This window comes from Ascidia mentula, chromosome 1 (assembly GCF_947561715.1).
Source record: "Ascidia mentula chromosome 1, kaAscMent1.1, whole genome shotgun sequence".
In the NCBI taxonomy this organism is placed as follows: Eukaryota; Metazoa; Chordata; class Ascidiacea; order Phlebobranchia; family Ascidiidae; genus Ascidia; species Ascidia mentula.
In genome coordinates, this window is record NC_138566.1 from 10,639,758 (window position 1) to 10,651,006 (window position 11,249).

Here is an 11,249-nt window from a genome sequence, read left to right on the forward strand (position 1 = left end):
CCATGGTTGATTTCCAGGGGCACACTTTTAGTTCTTAGCTGCTCGTCGGGCCGAGATTGCAAGGTGGGGGAGTCGACATGATTTCCCCAAAAGGTTGCTGCGCTGTTGCTGAAAGCTGGTGTCAGCAGATGAGCAAGAAATGAAGACAGATCGGCTTATTATTACCAGAATGAATTTACTGTTGAAACAAAGCTGTCAACAGAAATTCTGTTACGTTCATGCAGAAACGCAAGTTGTAACTTATTGGGCGGTTTGTTTAGAGTTTGTCAAGTATCAAATATCATTGGAATGCATCAGATATGCTTTGACGCTAGCTATAAACTTATTGTTTTAAAGTTGTCTGTTAAACATTATTGTATATTGTTAGGTGCCAATTTGTTGACCGACCTCAAGGCAACCAGTTTTTATACAAATTGATAACGGTGTTACTAACAGTGTATTGTGTGATTTTTTATGTGGCGTTATCAAAAGACAGTTCCCCAGACGTTAAGAGTTTCCCAGGGTTCGACAAACCAGGAAATGGTATAGTTAAATTAGTCGGTTCAAAAGTTCACTGAGCGATTTTAGCACCCTTTCCGAAAACTCACGTCGCGCTCTTTCAATGACTCTTGCAAAGGTCAACGCGGCAGATGAATGGCGAATACGCCGCACTTCGCCCTCATATGCTTCGAACTATTGAAGGCCGTGCGTTGAAGCAGGTAGTTGAGGTTACAGGTAGTTGAGGTTACAATATCAGCCGCTCAGCGATGGATGTATGTATTGTAATGTTTATTGTGTTATTATGGTATGTTAAAACAAAGGCATAACTTTATTTAGGGTTAAAACTGCACTTGAAAGGCAAATGCAGCTTGTAAGTGTGCAAAAGGGTGAGACACGCTACGGAAATAACGACATCCTCACCTAATCCGTTCTTGCAAATATCACGCAATTTCCGTTAGCTTTAGCCCTTGCATTATTAATCACGTTAACGTCCATGTCATGAGCATGACACGGCTTTTCACTTCATGATATGGCGATAATTGGTCGCAAAAATCCTTTTTATATTTGTACGTGTTCGTGGATTTTAAATAGCCGATGCCGATGCGATTTAACTTAGACGCCAATCCATTCTCTAGAGGATAAACAACGAGGAATATTCGTAACCAAGTAGCTTTAGAAATACGATATGACAACGCCCAGCACTCTAACAAAGCATTGATGAACAAAAACGAAACCCGACCGTTTCAATCTGCGCAACACGCGTATATTGTCTTGTATAATTGTATGTCCAGTGAAGACTTAATTTGACGTAAAGCAGCGGTCGGTTCTCTGCGTGACACAAAAAGTTGGTGGTAATTTGAGAGGGCCTCGTGTATTGGGATGAGACGGAGGCGTCAATATACCTTTCATAACTAGCAGGCCTTCCTGTGCCGAACACGCAGATTATGCTTCAGAGGAGATTGCCAGGTTATGAGTGGAGACACTGTGTTTTGTGTCGCACGCTGTCAGAATGTAAAGTGATTTCCCTGACTCAGTTTGCAGGCAACAAACTTTTTCCTCTTTGCAACCCTTCGTGTGGTGCTGGGTTGTTGACTTGACTACTTTCTGTCACCTGCGGTCTGTTGCTAAATGCGACCTTGTCGTAGTTACCGCAGCCACTTGCGACCTCCTTGTGTTTTGTCATGGTGTCGGCTGCGAACTGGGCGCAGCCTCAGACGGACTAATGTTTTTTTTTTGCTTCGTGTTTGAGACAGATTTCAGTTGAGCTAACAATTGACATTCTTGTTTGTCGTCAAAAGCGATTCGCCGTAAATTGGCAAGAAGAAGTGGTTTTGTGTGGGACATATAAAGGGGACATGAAACGAACGCGGTCACTAATGGAAACGCAAGGGTAAAACAGCAAGCACTTGCTGGTCGGTTATTTATTTGCTTGCCTGATTTGTTTACCTTTTTTAAAGTATCTTCACCAAAGTTAACGCAGTCGAAACGTTAAAACCAACCAGGACAGGTGAAAATGTTGATTGGAAAATGTGCTGTGAGACGGCATTGTGTCTGGGCAGGGAGCTTCGCAATTGTTTATTTGTCTGTTAGTTTTTAAGTTTCCACGGATGTATAGGAAACTCAGTTCGCCAAATATATACTGCCGCCGGTGTTGTCGCTTTTGATTACATGTCAACATTTCAACGATCCAATCTCGCCGCCAACATCGCGGTGGAAAATCGTTGCCGCCGTAAATCGGCTGTCGATTGCTCGGGCTGATCTGGAAAAAATGTCGATCTGTTGTTTGTGTGGGTTGCGCCGCGGTGAATTGAAATAATTGGATTTGAAGCAAGTGTGACGGGGCGGATTGAGCGGGTAGTGAACGCTAAGATACAGATTCCCCTGCTGCTACCAAAGTGTGGTAATACGCATGGCAAAAATTGAAAATGAACCCCCAACATTCCAGAAAGTCTGATTTGCATTTGTATAAGGTGTAACATCATGCCTCTGTTACTTCTATGCAAGCTATGCACGTTTGCAATAGTTTGTCACGTGTATAAAAATCTACTTTAAAAAACATCAAGTTGTTCACAATGAATAATGCTCGGGTCGCTCAGTGATATAGACAGTACAAAAAGTTGGTATTCGTGTTAATTTGTGTTTAAGGAACGTACCAACTATATGAGGGCTTTTTTTCTTTACTCGAACCAAGGAACAGGCATGTCTAAGCAGAATCCTGCGAGCTAATAAGAACGGGTTACCACAACGCGCTCGAACCTCAAGTCGGATTATAGGAAAACACCTGTGCAACATACTCACCTGATCGTCATCTCAGACTCGGCAATCCCATTGATAAATCGAAACGGGCGTTTTTTAGCGCCATAAAAAGACAAACCATGCATAAATTATGCGAAAGGTGTATAGTTTGACGTCGAAGGATGTATAAATATACTTCAAGTAAGACTTTTTACAGTGATAAAAGGGCAAGATATATGCGGGAATTATGTTACGTCAGTATAAGGGTATGCCAAAAGGTCTGCTGGTGGCATATTCACACAATTTATGTCACGTTATTTGATTGCAGAGATGTCCAGGCCACACATTTTTTCATGTTCTCTTGCTTTACAACTTTAGTTCGTACTTGCCGTGCAATCGGTATGTTCTCAGATGGCAAACATCTGAATAAAATCCTCGACGTTCCGTAATCACATCATGCACGCTTCATATACTGATTATAAAGAGGAAAATTCTTATAGACCCTTAGCAGCCATTCATGGGCCGATATTATTTAATTATTCATAACTCTATTTTGTGTTCAACTTAGTGGTGTGTATGTAAGCATAGGCTTGTGCTTTAAACATGGAAGGCGATACCTTCACATAAAGTGTTCGACGCCAAAATGCACACACATGGATTTCGGCTGGACACCACTCAGCATCAGCGGGAACAGCATGGAAATTTGCAACTTTGGGAACGTAAGCACTGTGGATAAGGCAGCAGCGAACGCAGAGGGGACAACCAACACCGTTTTCGTTGCAATCCTCACTTCTCTTCTGTCTCTTCTGATCGTGGTCGGCAACGGTCTCATAATCGTATCGGTTGCCTTGGTGAAAAAACTTCGACAGCCGGCAAATTATCTCATCGTATCGCTGGCGTTGAGCGATTTTCTGGTCGGTCTCGTGGTCCTGCCTCTGACCATCGTTTATGACATCGTAGGGGAATGGGTTTTTGGACCCATGATGTGCGATATCCACGTCAGCTTCGATGTCATCTGCTGCACAGCGAGCATCATGAACCTCTGCATGATAAGCATAGACAGGTAAGATCATATATTCTCCCAATGTTGCCATAAGCGATATGTGACCTAAGCTTTGATTTTGCAAATAAATGTGGGTTTATCCGACCTGTCAGTCAGTTTATTTTCCGCGAAAAAAATCGTTAAATCGACATACTTTTGTGTAATACCAGTGGAATATAAAATTTAAATTAAAGAGATACCAAAGGTACCGAGTTTTTTTGTTTGTTGTTGAATAAAATACTAATCCACGCCACACAAATTTAAGTATGTTCAATTGTACTTCTTTTGTGTTTAATGTTCCCCAACACCTCCGTTTTGTAACGAAAAATGCGTTGTCATCAAAGGCTGCTGCCTACAGCACAATCGTGTCGGTAGCGCTTTTTAACCGTACCACACCCTTCTTACAACAACTCTCCTATAAGAATAACTAAAACCGCACTTGAGTCCCTTCGCAGACCACTGTTAATCCATGCCTGAGACAACATATCGCACTGACAAGGGCAAATGGCTGCGGCCGATGGGTTCTCACTGGGATTTGGTTGTTCCGCCTTCAAACCCCAGATCGCATCCGCACAAAGCGAGCGATGATAGACAGACATTGCGCTCCGCAAACCAAACTCGAGTTAAAATTCGTTTTGGTCGTTTGGTCTGAAGATCCGTACTGCAAACAAACTTTTCCCTTTGTGACGTGGTCTTATCCTCCTGACGCTGCAATGAGCACGCCACACATTTATTCACTACAGGGATTATTAAATACTTCCAGGGCATAGCGTTGTCTGTGAACTTTAGGGTTTATCGATTGTATTTGCATTGGCGAAAAAGATATGTTGATCTCCCAACACTACATGTTGTAGCAACAGTTGTTTTAAGCACGGTTATTATTCAGTCAGTGGATTATCTCCTGCCGGAAAATGATCAGCTGAAATATACAAGCTAGCAGTATATACAATAGAATACCACAACCCACCAAATTTGTTGATTATTCCAAAGGTCGTTTAAACATAATAAAAGCCTGGAAAACAGATTAATACAGATTGCTTGACCCTTGTGTCCACCCGTTTGTAGACGTTTTTCTTTGTTATATATACATAATGAGTTTAGATTAGAAACAATTAATTATAACTAAATTTAAATGCAAATGACCCATAATGATCACTGATTGCACAAGTTGTACCTATGTGCCCTGATAGGTCAAGCGGGTTTACATTGTCTTCAGTTCACCGATAAAAATCAATAAAAATATAGTGTCTACCTAGTAATTAATAATGATGGCCTTTTCAGGTACCTTATGATCACAAAACCGATGACGTATCCCAAAAAGCGTACGGGCAAGCTCATGTTGCTCCTTATCGCCACCGCGTGGATTATTTCCGGTCTAATCATCATTCCAGCCCTGTTCGGGTTCACTGAAAATGTGAAAGACGGTATGTTGGATTTGCTTCGCTTCACTCGATTCTATGTGACAAGTGAAACGGCACACACGCCTTTTATTATTGATTCCCGTGCAGAACCGGGATGGATTCCGCTGAAACCGAAGGCCATCGTGCAAGAAAGTAAACCGGCCGGGATCGCGGGGGCCAATATGTCTGCCTGGCGGAACGAGCATTCAGCACAATATTTACTTGACGGAGACAGGAACTCGTACTGGAATCCCAACGCCGGTTCGAAGTAAGTTTGACGTCACAAAATGTAAGTTAAACGCCAAATGAAAGTGACATATATAGAATCCATTAAACGAAAGTTGTCTCATCTCACAATTATAACAAACAAAACACAATCTTCATGAATGCGGGTAATAATTTTATAACGTTGTAAATTCTTACTGCCATCCTACAGTAATGACAATAAATTTGTCAATTGTTTGTTGCATATTTAATTGTACAAAACTTTTCGTTGCAGTCTGTTAGCAACTCGCGATATGTACTTCGTACTGGACCTCGGACAAACTTACCGCCTTTCAACCGTCGCAGTCATCAATTCAGGGAATGTAAAGCACGACATTCGACAACTTGGAATACAGGTGAGCTGAAATGCAATGTAAACGGCTGATGTTCAGAAACCCAAACGACGGGTAATACCCCGTTTCGTCACAGTGCAGATTCTATCTTCTATCTTGAAGGTAAAAGGCGTATTTTAAACAATGCATTGCGGTTAGGAAATTTAGGTTAAGTACAGAATGATCTTTGGTGCTGTATAGTATTCAGTCTAAAACCGCGATTAAAATGTGCTGTAGTGTTCCCGGATTTTGACGTTGAAAGAAAATAATCCTTTTCCCTTTGATTTATTGCGCCGAAAAGTAACAATTTATTCCATCCATATCTTTTTCGCTTTGTTTGGATGGTATTTAAGGTTGTGGATTTCCGCATGACAAGGGTTATGTCGAAGTTTTTTAAACTTTTTGTGTAGAAATATTTTTTGGTTTAAACTGATCATATTTAGGAATATGTTTGCAAAACACCTGGAATTTGGGAAACCTTACAGAAAGTAACGTTAACGGAAGGAACAGAAGAAAGGCAGGAAACTGCACTTAACGACCTGCATTTAAAAGTGTTACGGTAAGAGCAGAAAAAAAGTAGTAGTGTCAAAAGTACAATGTTGTGTTCAGATTCGAAAAAAATGCCTTTGAAAAACAATTGAGCTTCACATGCATTTTTTGCTAAATTTCAAAAAGTAAATCTGTTTACCCCGAAAAAAATCATAGGCATTGCACAAGTTCACCTTAAGTTTGCAAATTCTAACACATGCCGAATTATCGCGCAGCGTCAATATAACGAAAACGTACAACAACAGTGTTCAACCAATCATGAGGGAATTTGGTGTTTTCGGCGAGAAAGCTCGCGGTAGGTTTCTGCATTCGTTTGTTTTCAACGTGTAGAAATTTTTCTTGTTTCATGTTGCCCGCAATTTCCTTCATCAGCGTAAGCATCGTCAGACATTTAACACAGATTAATGCGCTTTGCAGGAAAGACTTGTTTGATCAGCCAAGAGGTGTGGTTCACAATTTACTCTACAGTTGGGGCGTTTTATCTCCCGCTCTGCGTCATGCTCTGCATGTACTGGAAAATTTACTTGGAAGCTTCCAGGTTCAACCGCAGACACCAGCTGCGTTCTGCAAACTTTGGCGGTTCTCAGGTGTGTTGCGATTTCTATGCGTCTAACTGCTTTCGGCGTGTGTACCATACTAATTGGTCGCTTAAAACCACAGTGTGGCGCTAAAGATCAGACTTTTACGATGTTGCATTTCGTGTTACAGTTAAAGCAATAAATAATTTTCAAACGCTCCACCCGACAGGAATGGAGTGGAACACCTCTTGCGACACCCGACGCCATTACAGCGCACAGATCACGTGACACGTCGCGCATTATCGTCGGCAACAACAACTACTCGATGACGAGTCGGAAGATGTTGTGCGCGCGCATCTCCGAAGGCTACGACACCAACTCGGAGGAGAACTTGATTGCGCCCTCCAGTGCTCGCAATACCCATGCTGGGTCTACCGACCTAACTGTGGTCGTAACTCCAGCATTTGACAGCGACAGGAGCGACAATGTGTTCGAAGATGACACCCTGTCGTCCGAATGCGACTTCCTATCCGGTGACAAAGCACTCAAGCGTGACGACGCATCTGACGTCACCGCCGAGTCGGATTGTGCAAGTCGTCACGGCGCAACGAGAAACGAGTTCCAATTTTCTAACGGTGACGTCGTTAAGAAAGTAAATGGTTACCACGTGGCAATGGAAGCGTCCCCGCGGGCGCGACAAAGGGCAATGTCGGCATCTAACTACGACGGGTTGTCGGCAATAAGCTTAGGACCGACATCCGCTTCGATGTTGTCGTCACGCGCCGAGTCGACCGGCAATGGACTTGACAACGCGGGCTGCCGGTACACAAATACGTCACGAAGCATCGCATCCGAGCATTTAGGTCTACAGTATACGTCCCAGGATAACGGCATTGCGAACGGCGGAAAATCCCGCGGTGGGCTTTATGTAAACGGTTCCAGCGATCTTTTTACCGGCCGGTCGCGAACGTTGTACACGCGGACGAGCACTTTAAGCTTAGCGAAAGCACAGGAACAATCAACAACTCAACCTTCGACAATAAGTAAACCGCGACATTCCATTTTCTCGGGTTCATCAGCATTTTGTACACGACCGCCGTTTCGGCGGTTGTCGACGACGCCCCCGTCAACGAGGCACGGATGCATGAAGACCGGCGTTCAGACAGGAAAAGGAGGCAGCGAACTGCCACGACTTTCAAGAAGAAGGTAAGATTTATTTTTTAGTGAAGATTTGGTCAAACTTCTTGTCATAATGTGACGCAAGTGATTCAATGAGATTTGCGAATCTGCTTCTTTTCCTGTGCGGTTATTGTGTTTACTCTTTCCATGTATACCAACATAAGCATAAATGGATTAACTGGGTTGGACATTCCCAGCGTAAGCCTTTTTAGTATAGTGAGCTTGATATGTTAAATGTTGTTGCGCGAAAAACGCCTAACTATTTTCTTTGCAGATCAACAGTGTTTCATCAGATACGGCGAAGAGTATCTCTGGCGACATCGCGCGACCGAATGAGAAACGTAAAAGCCACTCGTACTCTGGGCATAATAGTTGGCGCCTTTACGTTCTGCTGGTTGCCTTTTTTCATCGTCACCATACTGAGACCCCTCGTTTGCACTAACCCGGAATCGCAAAATTGCATTTCTTTATGGCTGGTAAGACTTTTAAAGTAACTTTACAAGGCCAATACTTAACAAATGCTTTTGACAAGAATATAGCCTTCCCATTTCTTTCATTGTGGGGAAAAAGGAAATGTGGTATAATTGTGCCCTTGAATATACTTTGTAAGGTTTCGCTCAGGCCACTATATCATGCTTTCAGCAAACAAATTCCACAGGATAACTCTAATCAGATTTGTCTTGTTTATTAAAGGTGCGTTTAGTGCTTTGGCTGGGATATCTTAACAGCGCCCTCAACCCGGTAATTTACATCGGTTTCTCGCCGGATCTCCGTGAAACTTTCCGTCTGTTGATTTGCTGCAAATGTACCAACGTGGATCGTCGCCTTGCTCAAGCCGAGCTGAGACAAGCTTACTCGCGCGAACGAAGAGAATCTTCTGCAAGCAGGACGTACACCCCCGCCGAAAGTATCATGTGACTGCCAACACTGTGAACAACATTTTGTCTATTTGGTTTGTGGTGTGGCTCCCCTATGGTTGTTTAAATCGTTCTTTTTTTCCTTTAGTTGAAGCGTTTAACTTCGAGTCTTGCAATAAAGTTCAGATACTTCATATGCTGCTGTGTTCTTTAGGCTATAAGCGTATCGAAATGGTTTGTAATTTGAGTTTGTAAATAGAAAAAGCAAGTTAGTATTCAAAATTGTCTACAATTATGAAAACAATATTGATGAAATTCGTCAGGGCTCCAGGGTAAGAGGTTGCAAAATGAAAAGGTTTGACCTTACATTCCGAGTGTAGGCTAACTAGTGAACTATTTTAAAAGAAAGATATATGAACGTGGTTTCCCATGAGGTTTATTAATTAAACAGGTTCCATGGCCTTTGTGTTGCGCTGTAATCAAAGCTATTTTTTTTAAATGACAATAAACGAAACATTAAAGTCAGCTATATAGGTCGCAAAAAATGAAGGTAATAAGATTGATAAAATAAACGGATAAGTTTTAGATAGTTTTAAAGGGTCTGCATGGACGAAAACCCGACATCAAGCTTCCGACACCATGTTGGCAGCGGGTCCCGACACCGCATGGTCTGTTCTTGGAGCGAAATTCGGTCTGAGACCAAAACAGAGATCTGGGACCGAACACCGTGATCTGTGCTGGTCGATGAGACCAAAAGCCATGATCTGAGAAATCACAAGGTGATCTGTTAGAACGAAAACCATGATCTGTTTATTTGTGGGAAGAGTCGAAAATATATAGGGATACATCAAAGACGAGGCAGAAACAAAGATGTAACAGCTGCGATTACGCAACAAAGGAGAATTAGAAGAAGTAGCGCAAGTTGAAAGGCGTCAGAAAGTTTGGATGGCGTCAGAAAGTTTGGATGTAAATGTAAAAGTGTAGAAAGCGGTTTCAAGAAATCAAGTTTAAACAAAATATTGAGAATGACAGGCCGAATTCCGTACAGTTTAAATCTAAATTCTAAAGATACCCAAAAAGAAAACAGCTGAAACTTTTTAATTCGTGTTGAGCAATGAAAAGACAACATCCACCTTTCTCAAGTTGCAGTGGATTCATTAAAAAAATATGGAACATAGTTTTTTGGGAAAACTTCTATTGTTGCTTAACCATGTGTGACGTGGGATTCCCCTAAAACCTATCTTTCTCTTTACGGATGATTGAAGATGGCTGATGCAGCAATTTTTATCTGAAAACGACAATTGAATGGGGGTCCTTGTCACACTGACAGAAAGTTTTATATCGTGCAATGACCAACAAGTTTGAGATATCATTAGTTGCTGGTGGAGCTACAATATGTGCGATCGGTTTTATTTACCGTAAATACCAGCAATGGAATGAAGAAGATGACGACGACTTTATTCCAAAGGTTATATTTGCGAATGTTCAGACATAAAAAATTATTGCTTTTTAGTGTCAACAACAGTCTAATAGTTTAAATGTTGTTAAAATGCATGTTGGTATCTTTGAAACTGCTGATATATGTCGACTTTCAATAATATGTGGTAATTATTGCAGGGGACAGTCTTTCCTGATGATGAAGATGTCATTTTTCCTGAAGAATTAGAGTTACTAGATGCTCCATTTGTTCCTAAACCCAAATGGTACCACTTTATTACAAAGTACTTTGAAAAGGAGAAACCTCCTATTGAAAGAAGCATGCTCCAGTTGCATATTATCACTATGTCATACCTTCACAAATTTAAGCCAGATCAAATGCCAAGTGGCCACATTCCGGTGGAAAAAGAGACTTTTAATGATGCAAAGGCCAACATCTCCTAGCAGTTGCTTAATGGGTTTCACAGTCAGCTTGTATTCGCAATTTTGTTACATTTTATTTATCATAACTGCACTATAATTTGGAAAACATGTCTCAGCTTTTCTATTCCACAGACTTATTTTGTTTTATAATTTTTTGTACTTACATTGATTTCCAGATTTGTTCACATATTACAGACTTTAACAACTTTATTTATGGCGACAACATTTGACAGTTTTAAAAACAATGGCAAGCATTGAAAGTTGCAACTATTTAGCAAGCTTTAAATGCATTATTGCATCAAACACCAAGTGTAACGCCAAATTCGATAGCAGCTCGAGGATCATAGGTAACAGCCTGGCCAACAATTTTGCAAGTAAATTTGAAACCAATGACAAGTTTGTTGGTAGAAAAGTAAACAGTGGCACTCAAGTTGGCTGACAACCCACTTTCATTCACCAGGGCTCAGCTGAAACTGAATTGAAACAACCCAAACCTTTTAAATGTTTTTAGATGCAGCTATAAGCTCCTTAAC

General features: G+C 41.5%; 2 protein-coding genes across 2 annotated transcripts; both read left to right on the top strand.

The window, feature by feature from the left end:
- Positions 1 to 3,288: 3,288 nt before the first annotated feature.
- Positions 3,289 to 9,024, top strand: LOC145897756 (octopamine receptor Oamb-like). The gene is made up of 10 exons (XM_082986181.1): positions 3,289 to 3,778; positions 5,039 to 5,181; positions 5,266 to 5,425; positions 5,657 to 5,777; positions 6,197 to 6,312; positions 6,518 to 6,597; positions 6,720 to 6,889; positions 7,050 to 8,026; positions 8,274 to 8,475; positions 8,693 to 9,024. The coding sequence occupies exons 1-10, from the start codon at positions 3,369 to 3,371 to the stop codon at positions 8,915 to 8,917; spliced, it is 2,604 nt and encodes an 867-aa protein (XP_082842307.1). The 5' UTR covers positions 3,289 to 3,368; the 3' UTR covers positions 8,918 to 9,024.
- A 1,091-nt stretch (positions 9,025 to 10,115) lies between these two features.
- Positions 10,116 to 10,748, top strand: LOC145895233 (uncharacterized). Its single transcript, XM_082984008.1, has 2 exons — positions 10,116 to 10,324; positions 10,474 to 10,748. Exons 1-2 carry the CDS (start codon positions 10,205 to 10,207, stop codon positions 10,735 to 10,737), a joined length of 384 nt encoding a protein of 127 aa, XP_082840134.1. The 5' UTR covers positions 10,116 to 10,204; the 3' UTR covers positions 10,738 to 10,748.
- The last annotated feature ends 501 nt before the right edge of the window (positions 10,749 to 11,249 follow it).

Bases quoted from the DNA above. Each gene is read 5' to 3' on its own strand.
- LOC145897756 (XM_082986181.1), top strand. From the start codon at position 3,369: ATGGATTTCGGCTGGACACCACTCAGCATCAGCGGGAACAGCATGGAA. The intron at 6,598-6,719 runs GTAGGTTTCTGC...TGCGCTTTGCAG, and splicing joins TTTCGGCGAGAAAGCTCGCG to GAAAGACTTGTTTGATCAGC. The intron at 8,027-8,273 runs GTAAGATTTATT...TTTTCTTTGCAG, and splicing joins CCACGACTTTCAAGAAGAAG to ATCAACAGTGTTTCATCAGA.
- LOC145895233 (XM_082984008.1), top strand. From the start codon at position 10,205: ATGACCAACAAGTTTGAGATATCATTAGTTGCTGGTGGAGCTACAATA. The intron at 10,325-10,473 runs GTTATATTTGCG...TAATTATTGCAG, and splicing joins ACGACGACTTTATTCCAAAG to GGGACAGTCTTTCCTGATGA.